Source organism: Octodon degus, unplaced genomic scaffold (genome assembly GCF_000260255.1).
Source record: "Octodon degus isolate 3935 unplaced genomic scaffold, OctDeg1.0 scaffold00033, whole genome shotgun sequence".
NCBI classification, from domain to species: domain Eukaryota; kingdom Metazoa; phylum Chordata; class Mammalia; order Rodentia; family Octodontidae; genus Octodon; species Octodon degus.
The window spans coordinates 29,866-49,445 of NW_004524609.1; the positions used below are offsets into that span (position 1 = coordinate 29,866).

Sequence of the window (19,580 nt, forward strand, 5' to 3'; positions counted from 1 at the left end):
TGCTCCCCAGGAACCAAGGGCCTCCTGCTAGGCCTTACCTCTTCAAGGTTCCACTGGCACCCTGGGGACAAAGCCTCCAACACATGTTGGGTGACTTGGATGACTCTCAAAGGACACCAAAAACCACAGCACCTGTAAAGCAGCATCGACTCTACCTCTTGCCTCTGCCATCTCAGACATTCCCCATGGTGCTTGAGCTAAACACAGAACCACCCGCTTCCTACGCCCTGTCATTAGGGGTTGTCATCTTGCTATACTCCCCCGTTGTGACTGCTGGCAGTGAGGCTGGTGCACAAATGGGCAGCCCAGAAGGATCTTTCTCTTCCTTCTTCCTTCCTTCAGGCTTGTTCTTTCTACTTGGGAAGCCAGATGCTTTGCAGTTTAATTACATGCTGCAGTTGGAAGCACAGAATGTCAGAGCTAGAAAGGAAGGAACTTGTTATAAATAATAGCTACCAGCATTTACTGAGCACTTACTCTGTGCCAGGCGTGCGCCAGGCCTGTTTCCAGGCATTACCTTATTTAACCTTCTCAGAGGCAGGTGCCATTATGAGCTCTTTTCTATGAGGAAGGAAACTGAGGCTATGAGCACTGTAAAGAATTTCCCAAGCTGTACTAAGTGGCACAAAGGATCAGTGTTAGATGAAAAGGTTTCCTCTGCCAAATACTGCATCTCCTATAGGGAAGTCACAGGCACATCCCCAGAATGGAAACCCTGAGGTCTGCAGGGATGGATCCATTTGGGTCAGCGTCCCTCACTGTAGCCTTCACAGAGCTACTGATTCAGAGAGCACGGTGTGGCAAATGTAGACAATGACAAACGTCCTCACCTGACAGAAGGGACAGTGAGGCCCAGGCAAAGCACGAGGGGCAGATCAGGCACAGACCTCGGGCTGTGCTTCCTCATGCACAGAGCAAATGAAGACAAACTCTGGCCCATCTGACCCACTAATCTGTTTTTGTAAACAAAGTTTCATTGAAGATTTTTTGATCAAGCTCCCTAATTAATGGATGAGCCGATCAATGCTCAAAGAAAATGGATGACAACCAAAATCACACAGCAAACTAGAAGCAAAAGCAAAAGTAGATTCCAGCTCTCTGAAATCCAAGCAGTCTCTAAAATACAGACAGGTGGCAGGCAGGTAGGATATAAAGTCCCACAAACCCTATGACATGCTCTCTGCCCCCCAGTGTGCGGTCTTCATAACTGCACCACCCTCTTGCACTACTGCAGGCACCCCAAGCATTTCTTCTCCATGTTTAGTAAAGCCACCCTGCGTGGCCTGACCCGTGGGGGCCTCCCTCCATCTGCCTTCCCTTTGCTTCCAGAGAGCGGAGCAGGAGCCAGCCCTGCAGTGACAGTCTCCTTGGGGGCAAAGGCTGAACAGAGCAACCCATGTTTATTTTAATTCAGTACCAGATGCAATAAATTGTCATTAGCGTCCCCTCTGCTGATGTGAAATGTGAGACCATTAGGGCAGGAAATGGGCAGAAAGCAGCCTTTCCTTGTTTCACAAAGACTTTGCCAAAAAGGGATAGTGCAAACAGGGTCATAGGGGAAGGTTGTTTGAAATCACTTCACAAAACATCCCATTGAACCCAAAAACCTCTGGAGAATCCCAGAAGGTTGCTGCTCCAGGATGGTCCATCTATTTACCTTTCTTCCTTCCTTTTTTTTCCCTTTTCTTTTTTGGAGACAATTTTGCTACATAGTTCAGTCTGGACTTGAACTCACTATGTAGCCAAGGGTGGCCTCAAACTACTGGTGATCCTCTTGCCTCAGCCTCCTGAGGGCTGAAATTACAAGTGGGCTATATTTTTACATTTTTCTAAGGGGGAGGGGAGTTACAATTGAGCATGCTAAAATCATTCTTGGAGATAACTCAGCAGTCTAAGAGCTTGCCTGGCAAGCACAAGGACCTGGGTTCGATCCCAATACCACATGCCATGCAGGCCCCAGAACCCTGGGAATGCCATGCCAGGTGGCACACATCTGTACTACTAGTGCTGGGGAGGGGCCGGGAAAATAGCTCAGTAGAATAAGCACTTACCTGAGAAGCGCAAGGCCTTGAGTTCAATCCCCGTTACCGCAAAAACAAAATAAAACAAAACAAAAAAACCTAGTACTGGGGAGGCTGAGACAACAGGATCAGTATGAGTCCAAGCTGCATAGCGAGATTCTGTACCAAATAAATAAATAGGTTTTTAAAATCATTAAAATCTTTCTTGCATCTTCATCAAAATGGCTGGTGTAAAGAGCACTTTATTAACCTTGTGAATGATTTAAAATACCTGCAGATGTGGACACAACTCCAGTGAGCCAGTGGTACTAATTAGTAAGGTTTCTTTAGCCCCCTGCTCTAGTGAAGAGGGCTGTCACTGGCCCAGATGTCCTGGGAATGCCAGAAGGCTAGAGGCTCATTCAGAAACAGCTGTGGAAGTAGCAAGGAGCATCGAGCGGCCTGGAGACTGCCCAGATGGGCCTTCATCGGGACGTCACACGCTATTTCTGAGGCAGAGGTCAAAAACAGCTCCCTATAAATGATAACTGGACCCAGACACACCTCCAGGCTTTCCCTACCATGCAGTCCCATACCCACATCCCTTCCCACAAACTAAGGGCTGCAAAGAGTTTGGGCTGGGCTGCAAGCAGCTAAGAGTTTACACCTGGCTGGACCTTGTAACCACCCTGTGACCTCTGCCAATACTTTTCTCTGAATCTCCATTTTCTCATCTGTTAAAAGGGGCCAAGGACCTTTTCCTATAGATATTTGCTGTGCCGGTTAAATAACAATGAGAATCAACACATTCTACAGCCTTACTCTTTCCTCCTCTGCCTCCTACCAGTTGCTTACTTTCTAGCATGTTCTCCAAGGACTCAGAGGCTTTTTTTTTTTTTTTTTTTTTTGCGGAACCAGGGATTGAACTCAGATCCTCGCGTTTGCCAGTCAAGCGCTTATTCTACTGAGCCATCTCCCCGGTCCCACTCAGAGGCATTTTATCTCTCTTTTTTTAAATGTATTTAGTACAGGGTCTACAAGGTCTCACTACACAGATTGGACTCCTATTGATCTTCCTGTTTTCAGCCTCCCAAGCACTGGGATTATAGGCATGTGCCACTATGCCCAGTCTCAGCCACTGTCTCAGCACACTGGGGGGGGGGGCAGGGCTGGCACAGCACATCAGGGATCAAACCCTGGTCCCTGCGCTTGCCTAAGCAGGTACTTTAGTCTGTTAAGCTATCTGGCCCACCTCGGAGGCATTTTGGAAGTCAGTTGCTGTCATGAGAACAAGCATAAATAGCCATTAGGCACTGAGGCCTTCTGCCAACAGCCACATGAGGCAGTGGTCTTGGAAGCAGATCCTCTACCCCAAGAAAATACTCAGATGACTGTGACCCTGGCCAGCACCTCCACAGCGCTGTAAGGGACCAGAGCCAGAGTCACCCAGCTAAGCTGTTTCCAAATTCCTGGCCCTCAGAAACTGAGAGTGATATGGGGAAATAAGTGTAATGCCGAATTTGCTAGACATCAGATAAACCGAGTTCATGTTCTCCAAAATCAAAGAATGAACTCTAAGGAACTCAGGAGGCTAAGAGTAGGAAAGGTTTATTGAGGGCAATAGCTCCTAAGAGACAGGAGGGGACCTGAAAGCAGGTTCCTTCAAAACCCATTTCACAAAGCAAGTTTTATACACAAAATCACAATGTGAATAAAAGGTGGGTCTAAGTTACAATCAACCAAAGGGGAAAATATATATATATATATATATATATATATATATATATATGATACCCTGGATAATTGTGCTGCTGATTTCTGCTGGTCTACTAAAAAAGTATTAGTGCTTTTTTTTTTTTTTTTTCCTTTTTAGTATCTTACTTTTTTTTTAAACCAATTTTGCAGGTTTATGTCTGGTAATCTAAACAACTAATTTGAAGATAACATTATACAATACAGCAACCATTGACTAATTCCTATTACTTTAATGGCATTTTGTAATATTTCTATTTTTTTTTTACCAATTTGTATTCTTTAAAAAAAGATAAAAATAAAAAAAAAATAACAAGCTATGCTCAACCAATAAGGATACAAGTACAGCCACTTAGGTAATATTAATTCAATACGGAAACAGGTCACATAGCAAGTATACTTTGAAAGACAAGGACCTTTTAAGGAAGGGGTGGATCAGGAGGTCTTGGTTATCCACCTGGCTGGGTCTGTCTAGACTATTAGATCAGGTGATACCATTATAGTATAATCTTCAATTTACTAGTTATCCCTTGGAGAGGTATGTAGGCCTGGTCATTCTGTCTTTATCTTTTTTTTTTTTTTTTTTCTTTTTAAGTGTATTTGGTACAGGGTCTTACTATATGGCTTGGATTCATAGTGATCCTCCTGTTTTCAGCTTCCCCAGAGCTATGATGACAGGCATGGGTCACCACACCCAGACTCAGTGGCTTAGCGTGCCCAGGGGTGGGCCGGAGCAATGTGTGGTGCTGGGGATTAAACACTGGTCCCTGTGCTTGCCCAAGCAGGCACTTAGTCCACTGACCTATCTCGCCAGCCCTGCTCTGTCTTTATCTTGAGACCTGGCTTTTGATAGATGTGCCTCCAGCCAGTTGTAATATGTTCTCACTTTCTGTGCTAACTCTCTTCAGGGTCTAGCCCCGTCTGACTGCCTATAATATTCGTATTGTCTATAGTAAGAGAATAAATGTCTGCTCAATTTGGGGAAGTCTGTAATACAGCAAGACATAACTTTCAATAGTATTGCATGAATCAAGGGTTAACACATATCAAATAGACAGGGTCAGTGACTCCAGAAAGGAGAAGCAGAAAGAGACAGCACTAAGCACGGAGCACTGACTGGGTTTAAACCAGGTAGGGCCCCATTCCTGATATGGAAAATCCCAAAATAACAAAGCCACAAAGGGCCAGTGGCCACATATGAAAACAGTTCTGACCGGAGGCCAGCGAAGACAAGCGGCTAGCTGTGTAACAATCAGCTCCAAACTGCCAGAACATTTTTGTTATTATCTTTTATGGGACTTACTACATGTAAAGAACAATTAAAACCAACACCCCTTGTCATACCACCAGTCATTGCCCTTCAGTCTAACTGGAGAATGCTAAATGAAATAATGTGACACATAGATTTTTGCTACCCATACATAGACAGAAATTGCCAGACAGAGCTTCCCCAATCTTGTTCTCTATTTCCAAAGTAGGACAAATTGGAGAAAGCAAATATCCTCCCCTAAGCAGTCCCATAGGTACCCCTCTTCTAGTAAGCCCACCTTAGCTTTACCAATGCCAACAGCCCCCAGTCAGAGCACACCCAAAGTCTTCTCTTTTTTCCACTGTAAGGTATCTGTAAGGTACGCTTACTTAACTGCTGCCTGCTGTTGAATCTCTTCAAAACACAAGTGACTTGACTGTCTTGCTATATAGCACAGTGGTGGCAAGCCTAAGACACATGTGTTATTTTTCTTTTAATTTTTTCCTAAACTAAACCTCAGTATTCAGGTTTAATTGCAGTGTTGGCACCATGCAATAAATAAGTGAGTTTTGAGTTGCAGTTTGGCCACTTGTCTCTAAAAGATTTACATATAGCAGCTCTGAATAAACAGTCCAGCCTCCTTCTCATTTGGTGGTTGTTGTTTCCACAAATCCAAGTTCTCTCTATGCCTCTCTGCTTCAGGTCAAAAACAACATCTTCAACACCCCCCCCCCAACACACACACATACACATACTCTCCAAGGTATGCAGAGAATAAGCTCAAGAATGACAGAAGAAAGGAAAGAAATAACGGTCTCACGCCTAACTAGCTGTGCGGTCTCTGCCTAACCAGCTGTGTGGCCTTGCAACACTATGAGCCTCAGTTTCCTCATATCACTTGGACAATCCAAGTGAAACTCAGAGATCGGAGTGAGCCTCAAATGACGTAATGTGTTCAGTGCACCAAGCATAAAGTAGATGCTGAATAAAGCAAAAGCCAGCCATCACGTCAGCCTCCACACAACCTTCCAGAGCAGGGCGGTCCTGTACCATACCCCATTCATCCCCAACTCTTCCTTCGCAGTTGGTAGGATTTCAGCTGGGTGGAGTCAAGCTTCCAGCTCAGGGTAGGAGTATGTTAGAGTCAGGAGTTGGTCTCGGAAGAAAGATGGGCAAATGGCATAGCTGGGCATTTGATAAGGAAATCCACTGGTCACAAGCAAAGGAAAATTGTCCAGGCTGGATACCTGTATAGTACAAAACAGTATGAATGAAAGCTGTATCCCTGTTTCCAACATGTTGCATATAGTGTCAAACAAGCAGATTAGGCCCAGAAGGGTTTGTGCAAGATATTGACCTTTGTTGCATGGTGGGATTATCAGGTTTTCAATTTTTTTTTCCATTTTGCTAATGTACATTTTCTAAGTAGTCCACAATGACTGTGTTTGTACAAAAAGAAAATAATAAGAAAATCCCAATAACTTATTTTTTAATTAAAAACTAAATGAGGCAGATAGGGGGATATGGGGAAGGAGGCAAAGAACCGGAGCGCATTCCTTACAGCAGCAGGCTTTAGCACCCCTGCAAAGCTGGGGGGCCCTCGAAGAGGCGATGTAAAATGGCCCAGGTCCCAGGACCCCAGCAGAGTGGGCCGTGGTTGTGATCACCAGCTACTCCTCTCATTACCTGGGTTTTAACAAAGAACACAGGATAGATTTAGGGCAGCTTTCCATGAGAACTAGATCTAAGAGCGCCAAATTCTGTAATGAGTATGTTGGGGGAGATTTTCAAGCCCACTACGGACTACCCGGGGAGGGTCCAACTCCACTGTTCCACTGGGCAAGAAAGGAACTGCTAGACCTGCTTCCGGACCCCTCGTGGGGGGAGGAAGACCCCCTGGGGGGAGATTCCCGCCCCCAGACGCCGCGGGGCGGGCGGGGCTGTTGCTAGGGGAGGGGCACCAGCTGCCTGAGCTCAGTGGGGGACGGCGGCGCGCAGAGCCCTCCCGCGCGTTCTCCCACTCCCGCTCCAGCGCCGCCTGTTGCTCGCTGCTCCCAGCCGCAGCTTCCCGCCGAGTGTCCGCGGTAGGTGGCCAGAGAAGGTACCAGCGCGTGGGCACCCACCCGCCTTACTGCCCTCCCCGCTCTCTAGGGGTCAGAGGGCCTCTGGCGCCCTCCACAGTACGAAAGCCGCGAGCCTCCATAGCGCCCAGGACCGCGCATCTAGACCCGGGCGCCGCGCCGCGCCGCCCCGCGATGAACGCAACCTTCCTGAACCACAGCGGCCTGGACGAGGTGGGCGGCGTGGGCGGGAGCGCCGGGACTGCACTCGGAAACCGCAGCCACGGGCTGGGCACGTGGCTAGACTGCTGCCCGGGGGGCGCGCCGCTGGCTGCAAGCGACGGGGTCCCCGCGGGGCTGGCGCCGGACGAGCGCAGCCTGTGGGTGTCGCGGGTGGCGCAGATCGCCGTGCTCTGCGTGCTGTCGCTCACCGTGGTCTTCGGCGTTTTCTTCCTGGGCTGCAACCTGCTCATCAAGTCCGAGAGCATGATCAACTTTCTGGTGGAGGAGCGCCGGCCCTCCAAGGACGTGGGCGCCGCCATCCTGGGGCTGTACTGAGCGCCGGCCAGGAGAAGAAGGGATGTCCCCGGGCACCAGGGCGTGGAGAGGACCGCGGCGGCTGAGGCGCGAGAAGGGACTGTGTGCTCTTCGGCGGGGGCGGGAGAATGAGGGTACTTAATGGGTTTTTTTTGTTGTTGTTTTTGTTAAAAAAAAAAATCCCGGGGCAGGGAGGGTGTGAGCGGGATGCTGTGTCGGGCGAGGGCGCTCGCGTGGGGGTTGGGGGGGCGGCGCGCGCTGCGGGAGCAGAGTGGGCGGGAGCTGTGAAGAATAATCAGTCGCTGCGCTTGTTGGCCTGATTGTGCGTCCGAAGAGAAATTTTGTAATAAAACGGCAGCCGTCGGGCCTCCGGTGGCCTCCCACCTTCGCCCAGTGTGTGTGTGTGAGTGTGTGTACTGGCGAGAAAGGTGGGGAGGTCGTGTACCCTGGTTGGGAAGTACTTTGCGCCGGCCCAGAAAGATTTTACCCGTGTGCCGCCGGGAGCGGTGGGTGCAGCTCTGGGCTCCACACGAGGCCAGCCGGGAAGGGGAGCGGGTTTTCTACAGCAAGCAGAGAGGAGAACGGTTCTTCAAGGCTGCCAGACAGATGAGTCAAATCATTGGAGAACTGTTTTCGGTAAAATGACGGGGGAGGGGGATAAGTACATTAAGTCTAAAAAGGGAAAAACGGCGAAATTCATGCATCAGGACAGTGAACAAATACAATTCAGTTGAGCCAGCTGGGGAAGAGGGAGCTAGATGGAGTTAAAATGTTAGTAAGTTAATGATAAGAGCAACAGCACCACGTAGACTTTTACTTCCCCAATCACAGCCCCAGCCCACCCTCACCAGGAAGTAGACTACAAAGGTAAGGTACTTCCTTGTAGCATGGGGGAGGGGTTTCGAGGAAGTGACCTTCACATGCCTTTGTTTTGTGGAACCTTGGAACCTCCCAGTGTGAGATGCCCCTGGTATCCAGAAACCTCTGCCCCCTGTGGGTGCGAACTTCCCTTAGGGCAGGTTAAGTACTAAGAATAGGAGCAAGGGAGAGGGTGTGGATCTCTTTGAAACTGCAAGTTATGGTTTGGGACTACAGAGAAAGAAGTACTAGGCTTGTGACCTTGCACACCCCTTAGACCTGGTGCCAGCCCCATTCAGACAACCTGGTACTTGGAAGATTTAGGGAAGAGGGCTCTAGTGGATTTCACCTCTTTCCTCTTCCAAGATGGAAGATGGGTGAAGTCTTCACTGGCTTTTAAGCAGTAAGTGGAGAAACTTTTTTGTGCCTTTGGTTTCCGAAGCATATGGAGAAGGTGGTAGGGGAAGTATCTCAGCAAATCGTGCATGGTTACTGACTGAAGGGTCTGGCATCTTCCTGGTTCCTGAGCAGTCCTGTCCATGCACAATCAATACTGGATATGTCTCTTTCCTCTTCATCCTGCTGCCCCAGGGAATCTATTCCAAAGGTCAGGACGGGATAGTGAGGTCAGGGACAGATTCTTTGTCAAGCATCTATGAGACAGATCTTCCAGTATAGACAGTTCCACTGATGGTTTGGTATGACTTGCAGGTAGCCAGCCTGGTCAGGGGAACAGTTTGATTATACAAGCAACATGAATGTCTAGTGCTGGGCAGCACAGGTATCCAGAAGCGGGGCAGCTTGGTGGTCTTCAGAGCACTGCTCAGGGGGCTGCAGAGGGTTACACAGGAGGGCCTCAGGAGGAACCTTGCCTTCAGTTTCTGCGTGGTGGAGAGTGAGCACTGTCAAAACCTTTCTCTAATAAAATGGTCTGCTACTAAAGGCACTGGGGAAAGGAAGGTGATTCTAGAGTTGAATTTCCTGATTTGCTAACAGAGGCAAGCTTCAGTAAGGGGTTTTCTGACTTAAATAAAAAGCACAGTAAAGACACATGTCTGAGCCCTCTTTCCATTAAGTTCAACAGGTATGCAGTTCTGGGCACATGGGCAAGCATGCAAAGGGCAAAGCTCAGGCCTCAAGGAGGAAAACAGCTGGCCTTAGGAGAGGGGAAGGGAGGGGAAGGATCGCACTGTCGCCCTTCTTAGTTGTAAAGTCCTGGTGTGTGTTTACTAACCCTGTTTTGGTACACTCCAGCCAAGGACGGGAACACGAAGCACAGTACTCCAGAGAAGGTCCATACTGGATCAGAATCCATGGGCACTGAGTCTGGAGAGTGGGAAGGGGCCTAGTTCTCAGAGTCCTCCAACCTCTAGTTCTGTGTAGCAAGGCCTCTTCCTAGAGCCAGATGCAGGGGCCAATTACCAGAAAGTGCTGGATTCAGAAAAGAGATTCCTGGGTCCTGGTCTGTGAAATCCTGGATGCTGTGGTTCCTAGCTCCATAACAGGAGGAGTAAAAAATGTCCATGCCTCAGTTTCTTTATTTACAAAATAGGAGTGATAGCACCCATAGCTCCTTGACATGCTGAGTGTTAAATAGCCAGCACAGGGCTTGACAATTAATAAATGCTTAGTAGACATTATTATTATGATTATTGTTAGCTTTGTGTATTTGAACTCTTTTCCAGTAAAACAGATTCTGAAATATGGTCCCCAGGTAGAAATCTAGTAATCGGTGTTTTTAAAGATTTTGTAGTTTTTTGAAGTGCTTTTTGTTTTGCTTTTGTGATACTACGAATTGAAGCCAAGCTTTTGCCCTTTTTTATTTTTATTTTGAGACAGGAACTGGACTTGAATTTGTTATACTCCTGCCTCAGCCTCCAAAAGTATAATCCCTCTTGGGATTATAGGCATGCACACCATGCCAGGCTCATTTTGTAGTTTTAAAGCACTTTCATAAGCAGGATGGAGATAATATGTCAGGTACTTAATGAACCAAGCGCTGAGTTCCTACCTTTGTGAGAAAGGTTTCATTACTACTCGCATGATACAGATGAAGCACAAAAAGCTTCCCTGAGGTCATAAAGCCAGGGCTTTGGTGAGTAAGAGGAGCAGACATTCTCCTAGTTTCCTGCTTCAGTTTAGTGAATTTTCCCAAGTTCAGTCATTCCACTAATGTCAACTGTGAATCTATTGTGGGCTAGGTTCTGGGCAGTGGGTAAGCCAAGACCATCAAGAGGTAGCTGATTCCGTGCGTCTCAGATTTCAGCCAAGCCTGCCATGCCCATTCTCTGAGTCAGAGATGTATTTCTGGGCTCAGATGTAACCTCACCAGCAAGATGTTCTCTGGAAAAGGGAACAGTGGGGAGGGTTTACATTATGACATCCACACACTTTCCTGCTTGGTTATAGAAGCTAAGTTCACTCAGAAAAGTACACAGTGGTGGCTGCTGGAAGTAATCCTCCCTGGACCCCAACCAAGCAGCAGATCTAGAACAGATTTGATTTTTAGAGGAAGTGGTGAGTATAGACAGAAGTATCATGCATCCAGTATTCCAATCTAAGAGAAAAGCAATAAATGTACCCATATGAATGCATGTAGCACACACACACTTGTGACACCAAGGGCTTGTCAGGATTTCTAAGTAGTGTCCTTTGAGTGCAGTCCCTAATCCTCTCATCAAGTAAGATCACACCAAGCATGTGATAATCTGAATTCCAGCTCAAAGCAGAAGGGATAGGTGTGTAGGAGCTTTCCTTTGTGGTAACAGCACTGTTATTTAAATCCGTGTTTCTGATAGGTACATCTCATTTCTTGCACAGGGGGATTCTGATTATTGGAGAACATTAGCTCTGAACAACTTTTAGCCATCAAATCAGCTTTCATGAGATGGCCATCTGGGGGCTCAAGGTCATACCTTCAGTTAAACAGGTGTCAGAGATGACAAGCAAACCAGGTCTTACGCATAAGCCAATGCCAGTGTTTACTAAAAGGCCCATCCCATTGGACACTTCTGGTGCTGGGTGCTGAGCAGGTCACTGAGATGAAACTAGCTAATGTTCTGCCTTCAGATGTTAGTAATGGGACTACAGAAATAATCACGCACATGGAAACCTAGTGTGGCCATATTCTGTTCCTCAATTATTTCTTTTGGGCCCATCACCAGTGGGGATGGAGTTCTGCTGACACCTTTGGACTATCTGTACACTATAATCTTTCTTGCTTTACAGGGGAGAATCTTGTAGAAAGCCTAGGATATGGGTCCTGGACATTGACAGTGACACAGCCAAGTGGACAGAAGCCAACATCTGTCACTAATAACCACTGAACAGACTTCCCAGATCCCTGCTGAGTGAGACCAGGATGTGGGAGGCTGACAGCCACACACTCTGTCTTTGCTCCATAGCTGAAGTTCAGCAAGTGTCCCAGCTACCCTTTGTGCAACTCCAGTCCTCTGACTGGAAGTCTTGCCCCAGGTTCTCCTTCTGTCTCAGCCAAGAGCCAGAGCTTCGGACAGGGACATTTTCCCATTCTCACTAGACTAGAAAGCAAGAAAAAGGAAAGAGGAGGAAGGAGAAAGACAAAGAAAGTGAAAAGGGCAGAAATATGAAAGGAGAGCACAGGGGAGATGAGATAGAGGCCTGGCAAGCGCAAGGGCCTGAGTTCAATTCCCAGTTACTCAAAAAAAAAAAAAAAAAAAAAAAAAAACCAACTAGAGGGAGAAACCAAGAGAGGGAGAAGAGGATGAGAGACAAAGACAGGGGACCCAGCAGTATGAGCAGGATGTACTGGTTTCCCTCCTGCCCCAGGGTCTGTCAACATACAGCTTCTGCTAACCATAGATATTCTCGTGTCTTGGCAGAAAAATGAAGTGAAGCAGCAATTGAGGGTGGCAATGGTTGGGCTTAGAAGAAAGAGCAGTTGCCTGTCTTGGGTGATTCCTCCTCTTCCTCATGGAATTTGTGTCCCCTGCCCACTGTCCATGTCCTAGGCCTTACTGTAACAGCAGCTCTTCCTCAAACCCAAGCCCTTGGCCCAACACTGGGGGATATGCGGGGGGAGCCCAAGAGGTGTGGCCTGGCTCATACAACAGAAATGAACATTCATCAAAGATAGGAGAGTAGGGGGCTGTAACAGTGTGCAGAGCAGTAACACTTGGATTGGAAGAAACACCTCTGATTTAGGCCTGAGTTCAGGAACTCACTCCCACACCTTTTAGCTGTCAGAGAAGTCACTTAACTTTTCAAAGTCTCGGTTTCCTCATGTATAAAATAGGACACACTAATTGACTTCTGTAGACGGTTGGAAAATTCAAAGGAGACTATATGTGAAAAGCTCTTGATCATGTAGTGAATTAAGTGAAAAAACTGTATACATGTATCTCTCCTCAGATCTAGAAATCCAAGGTCAGTGTGACAACCCTGATATGTCATTTCCACTGGATTAGTAGGCCATGCTCTTGGCTGTGTTTGGGTGTACCCCAGAAGTGTGGCCGAGGGTATTATACATGATCCTTCTCTAGAGATGTTCCTCTGCTGTGCCTCCCAGCCACCATGAAGGAGCAGCTTTACTTCACTGTGCTGTGCCACCATGAGGCTTCTGCCCTGGAGCTGCCAGCCAGGGTTTGAACTGACACTGTGAGCCAAATTAAACTTCTTTAAACTGTGGGTATCGGGTATTATCTCTTGGCAAGTGACTAATACAGAAAATTGTTACCAGAGATATGGGGTCATTGCTGTGGCTGTATTTGATCATGTGATTTGGAAGCTTTTAAACTGGTTGCTAGGTTTGAAAAACTGAGGTAGAGCAGTCCTAGAATGCTGTAAACAGCTTTACGGGTGATTCTGATTGGAGTTCAAAAGACCATGATGCTGATAAGGATGTAGACAGTAAAGGCTAAACTCAGATGGTTTCAGTAGGAAGCAAGGACTCTTGACAGTAGGATTAGAGGGTGTGTGTTTTACACTGGAAGAAAATTTGTCTAGATTTTGCCTATGCCTTGAGACTTTGCAGGAGACTGAGATTAAAGGCAGTATACTAATCTGGGAGAGGAAAATTCAAGACATCCAGCATTTAGGCTGTAGTATGAATATTGATGACTGCTTTAAGCCACATCTATAATTCAAATGAGGGACAAAAGGCAGAACAGTAAAACTTGGAAAACTTAAAATTTGGCCCAGAACAAACCACATATAAAGTTGAGATTAAAAGGAAGCTTGGGGCAGGGCATGATGGTGTACACCTGTAAGCCCAGCATTTGGGAGGCTGAAGCAGAGGATTACTTCAAGTTTGAGACCCAAATGGGCTACAAAGTGAGTTCAAGGGCAGTCTGAACTGCATAATGAAACCCTGTCTCAAAAAGACCTACCACCCAAGAAAGGAAACATAGTTGCCAAAGAGATTAGCACTATTAAAAAAAAAAAAAACCATATAATCAAATGTAGTGGTATACACCTAACTGCCACTACTTGGAAAGCTGAAGCAGAAGGATTGCCATGAGTTCAAGGCTATCCTGGGCTACATATGAGTTTGAGGCCACTTTGAACTATAAGACCCTGTCTCAAAAACAAAACAAACTCAAGTATTATATACAGGAATCAGCAAGAGCCCACCCATGGAGAACACCTACTCAAGAAGGGTCTCCTAGGGGGCCAGGGAGAAAGCTAGAATGACCATTTGCCTGGCAAGCGCAAGGGCCTGAGTTCAATCCCTGGTTCCGCAAAAAAAAAAAAGGAGGGGGGGGGGTCTCTTAGGAAGTTGGTTTCTTTGGGATTATTTTCACCATGCTCATCTAGGTACTTGAAGTCTGCAGCAGCCATGGTCCAGCATTATGCTGGTTTTACTGGCATGAATATCAGAGTTGTGCAGTCAGGGAGGCTTCTACCAAGATGTCAGAGGAAGACTAGGAGGCTAGGCAAAGAGCCCCTGAAAGGGTAATGGACGAAGCTGTAGGAATAAAGCCAAAGATGCAGTGTAGACCCTGAGTTAAGCATAGTTGTGAGTGTGGATAATGGGAAAGTTCACTGCTGCTTTGCTGTCTCCTGCCTGCCCATCATGAACTCTTTCTCCTCCATGGTGCCCTCCATGCCAGCCGCCTTAAACACAGATGAATTGAAACCTCTACAAACTGAGCTACAATAGATCTTTTTGCCTTCAACTTTCGGTGTTTAGTATTTTGCCTCAGCAATGAAAAAACTAATTAAAACTTGGTGTATAGATGGACCCTGGACCATCAGCCAAAGAAAGCTGCAGGCCTTGAGTGGAAACACCCCAAGAGAGGTTATAAGGGCTTTAATGAGCAGTGCCACACCATGCCCTTTGGAACTCACATTTTATTACCACGTATCCCAGATGCTGGACACAGAGGATCGAGATTTGATATTTGCCCTGCTGAGTTTTTGGTCTTGCTTTGGTTTGATTCTTTTCTATACTTCTATTCCTCCTTTCAGGAATAGGAATGTTTACCCTGTACAGTTGTACCTTGGTATTATGTTACTTTTTTATTTTTGCAGAAGCTTACTGCTAAGAATTTGCTTTGAGTCTCAGAAGAGACTTGGACTTGGACTGTGAAAAATGCAAGAACCATTATGACTTTGGGGAAGTGATACTGTATTTTTCTGGTTGGACATGGAAAAGTTATTGTGTTAGGTACAAGAATGAACTTGCTATTATTTTTATTTGGAGATTATAGTTTAAGTTGTGAAGTTGACAAGGAGTGGATTGTGACTGTTAAACCTAGTATGTCAACTTCATTGGGTTAAGAAATGCCTAATGAATTCCTAGACCATGTTCCTGGGTATGTCTCTGTAAGCCTTGGAAGAGTGGTCTTGGGTACTATGTACGTGTCTCACTGCTCATCTCTGGTTCTCTTCCCCTGATTTGCTTCTTGGCTGACATAAACTAAGCAGTTGTGCTCTGCCATGAGGTTTCTGCCTTGGAACCAGATACTGAATCTACTGAAAACATGAGCTAAATTTAACTTTTCCTTCTTCAAGTTGTGGGTGTCAGTATTGTATCTCAGTGATGAGAGAGCTGACTAGCATAGTCAGTAAGAATAAAGTTAGGCCAGGCTAGCATGAGATACTGAATCACAGAGCCCCTAATCCAGAATGAGGGAGAGCCAAGCCAAGCCATGCCAGGTCCTTGAATGCCAAATTAGAGGAGACTGCTGAAACTAGGAGTTCATCTTCAGTATGCTTTTCCTTTTCAAATTACTATATAAATAATTAATGCTTATAGTAACAAAGAGAAGTATAGGCAAAAAGTAGCTACAATCTAGAGAGAATTACTATGAATCCTTTGGCATAAATATTTTTGTTTTTGTTTAGGAGTTAGTGGGTTAAAATTGAGGTGATTCTCCTCAAAACATCACTATATGTACTGTTTTGAATATATCTTGCGATACTGTTTTTTCACTTAGCAATATATAGTGATAATGTTACTTACTGGGAACAGACAGCTATGTGTTCATTTTAAGAATAAAACATAGTTTTCTTTTATGCGTATACAACACTTGAACAGATCTATTATTAGTCACTGTGTTGTTTTCAAGTTTCTGAGTCCCTGTCCAGGTGAGTTGGAAAAGCTCCAGAACATGACCCTACCTTGCAAGTGAACTGTGATGAAAAAGTTTAGCTGGTGACTGCACCTGGGGTCACCATGTCCTAGCTTCTTTCCCACTACTGTCTTGGTATCATTCTTGATGTTCTTGATTTTTTGTTGTTTGTTTGTTTGTTGCAATACTGGGGGGTCGAACTTGGGTTTGCACTTGCCAGGTAGGTGCTTATGCTGCTGAGCTATATCTCTGGACCTTGGGATTTTTGAGAGAAGCATCTTCATGCTCCAGGATGGAATCTACAACCATTAAAAAAGTTATGGGGGATACAGGAAAAGGGAAAGGTAAGGAAGAACCAATATTTTTTTTTAATTTTTTATTTATTTATGTGTATGCGTGTGTGTGACCAGCTCAAGCCCACCAGGGGGTGGGGCTGGCTGGCATGTGGTGCTGGGGGATTGAACCGTGGTCCCTGTGCTTTGGCTAAGTTTGTTCTAAGTAGGTGCTTTTTAGACCACTGAGCCATCTCACCAGCCCCGGAAGAACCAATATTTACTAAATCTCATTTATGAGCCAAACATTTTATAGACATTTCACTATTTAATTTTCACAACTGTATATGTTGGAGTTCACAGAGAACACCAGGGATACAGAGAGAGGTTTAAGCCAGGAAATGAGAGACCTGGGATGTGGTCCTTGTGTGTCTGCCTCCACAGTCCTTTGTTACCACATGTCATCACCAGTGTGTCTAGGGGCAGGGTTGGGAGGGATGCAGAATGAGAGCTGGCACAAATGGATAGGCAAGGGGTTGAAAAAGGTAACAAGCACCTTTCCTATAAAAGAAAGGGAATGAAGCCTCATGCTGCCCTGTAAACTCAAATTCTCATGTTAGGCCTGGAAATTCCCATGGACTAGAACACATCACTCAATTTCCCAGTTGTTCAGTAACACACTTCCTTCGTTAACTTTTGGCCCATGAACAATTCCATTCTCCTTATTACAGGATTTAATTTTTTGCTTCATAGTGTTAAATCAAACTTCTGGCCTCAGGACAGAGCCTGGTCACAGCTCCAAGCAGGAAAGACTGACTGTTCTGTGAATGATTAGTCTCTCTGGGAACAGGAAATCAGCTGTGTCCCCTCTGCAGGGTGAGGTTAGTGGTTCTGTCACCCTCTTGCTGTGAATCAGGAAACAGGGCCAATAATAGAAGGTGGTAGAGCCCACATTTGAATGGTGGCTACCTCCTTTCTGGGCAGCTTTACCACCTAGCCCACCATCTGCGGGGTGCTCCAAACTGGAGTGTAATAGGCAAGGGAAGCAGGAGGGTCAGCCCTGAGGTGCTACAAAGGTAATAGTGGAAACAGCCTCCTTTATTCTTGTCATAGTATTTCTCACCAGCACAGGCAAACCTAGAGAAGACACAAAAAGAAATTGTGTGCCTATGGTGAGCTCAAGATGCACTGAGCTTTAAAGATTCGAGAAAAGTTTATACTGGCAATGGAGAGGAAAAGCTATCCCAAAGACTGCCTGGGTCCCTTCTCTGTGCTGTGGATCCTATCCACCCAAATGTGCCTTGTTATGGGCTTGGCAACAGACTTGAATACTGAGAGTGTACTCCAAAAATGTAATTTTATATTAATTTTTCTGGGATGTACATATAGGCAGTTACATGTGAATACACCAGAGGATGAAAAACTAATGAATTGCCATGGAGATGAACAGTGGGATAGGTTGCTATGGTAACTAAATTGTTTCTGAAAGGCCACATAACCTTAGAGAAGTAGGATCTTGTCAAGAATTTAGAGTTAGAAGCCCAGTCAGACCTTACCACTAGGGTTGGGTGCTCTTTCAGTTTCTTATATTTCTGGGGTTTTGGTCTCCTGTTTATCTGCATCAGGAGATTTTTATTTTTGATATCATTTTGATTTGCATTCTCAGTATTCCAGTAAGAAATCTTGGGACCCTGGTATGTGAGGGCCTTGAAATATGAAGTAGCAGACTCCCAGTCCCCATCTCTGGCTCTATGATTAGATGGGTGACCTTGAACAAGTCATTTCTCTTTTCCTGGACCACCTCTCATGCAAACTGAGCAGGCTAGACTAGATGATCTCTAAGATTATTTTAATATTATTTTTCTTGCCCAACCACCAGCCCTCCACCTCTGCTCCCTCAGTAAGAGAACGCTGGAGCTGTCTGTGGTGCTGAACACATCCTTGTTGAGCTCCTGCCCATGTTCTGATGTCAACAAATCCCAGCAGTTCTCAGCACTGTTAGAGCCCGCTAGACTCACACCACCTGTCAGAGGTCAGGGACCCATGTGACGCCAGAGAGGGGATTCTTGGAACGCAGTGCAAGAAGAATCTGAAGATGTGCTCTAGCTACTGCTTGCTCTGAGTTTTTAAAGAAGCCACACTCGGTGGCATTGGCGTCCTCGTCTGTGAATGTGAGATGGGCAGTAGATGATCCCTAACACCTGATGGGCTCAGAAGAGTCCTGAAAGCTTTCCTGAGCGTTGGGGGAAGGGTAGCCCTCAAAATTCAGCCTTTCCTACTTGTTGAGGCCTTTCCAGTAACGACTGCAAGGTGATGAATAAGGTCCACTCTTATCAGGAATATGTTTGTGAGAAGCAGTGAACAGATGTAGCATTTACATGTTCCCAAGACAACTGAGCACTGAGGATGATTAGTTCTTGTTATTAAATGTGTCAAAACTATAAAATCCCCATGTCATCCACCTACTTATCTGATCATCTTTCCAGAATCTGTTTCCCTCCTCAGCAGTACAAGATTAAAACAGAAAGAGGGGGAATTGTGAAGTCCATACTAAAAGGGATGAAGATGTGATTTTGTCCAAAAAGCCTAGTGTTTTTTATACCTTCATCCCCCCACTTGGCTACACGATGCAGTGGTTGGGAGCGTGGAGTCCACAATCAAGAAGCCCTTGACTGAAGCCCTGCTCCTATTCCTTAATAGCTCTGTGACATTTTTCAAAGCCTCAGTTTCTCCATTTGTAAAATAGTTACATGTACTTCTAAGTATTGCTGAAAAAATTAAAGACATCGTTTATGTAAATTAATGATACAAATTAACAATGTCTAACACCCATTGAAAGTAATTTGGTAATCTACAGCTGCATCACAAACTCTCCCCAAAACTTTCTGACAACGATTTATTGCCCTTCATGATTCTGTGGACTGACTGAGCTCAGATGAGAAGTTCTACTGCATGTAGTGTCAGCTGGAATTGCAGCCATCTAGGGGTCAACTGGCAGCAGTTGACCTCTTTCCTCTCCTGTGGTCTCATGGTATCACCTTAACACAGTCTAAATCTACATAGTAGGATAATTGTGCTTGCTGTGCAGATTTCTTCACCAATGTACAGAAGCAGAAGTTTTGGGGCCTTTATAGATGATACATTTTTTTCTGTCACATCCTATTGTTAAAATGAGTTATTGGTCCAGATTAAAAGGGAGAGACCGCAAAGACATGAATACTGGAATCCTGGCTCCACTGGAGAGTAATTTCTGGAGGCTACTATGTTTTCTTTTTATTTGCATTTATTTTATGCTTAAT

At 45.7% G+C, this 19,580-nt stretch overlaps 1 protein-coding gene across 1 annotated transcript; it reads left to right on the forward strand.

Moving 5' to 3' along the window:
- The first annotated feature begins 6,992 nt into the window (after positions 1–6,992).
- Positions 6,993–7,808, forward strand: Rprml (reprimo like). Its single transcript, XM_004629985.2, has one exon. It carries the CDS (start codon positions 7,257–7,259, stop codon positions 7,617–7,619), a length of 363 nt encoding a protein of 120 aa, XP_004630042.1. The 5' UTR covers positions 6,993–7,256; the 3' UTR covers positions 7,620–7,808.
- Positions 7,809–19,580: the final 11,772 nt, after the last annotated feature.

Bases quoted from the DNA above. Each gene is read 5' to 3' on its own strand.
- Rprml (XM_004629985.2), top strand. From the start codon at position 7,257: ATGAACGCAACCTTCCTGAACCACAGCGGCCTGGACGAGGTGGGCGGC.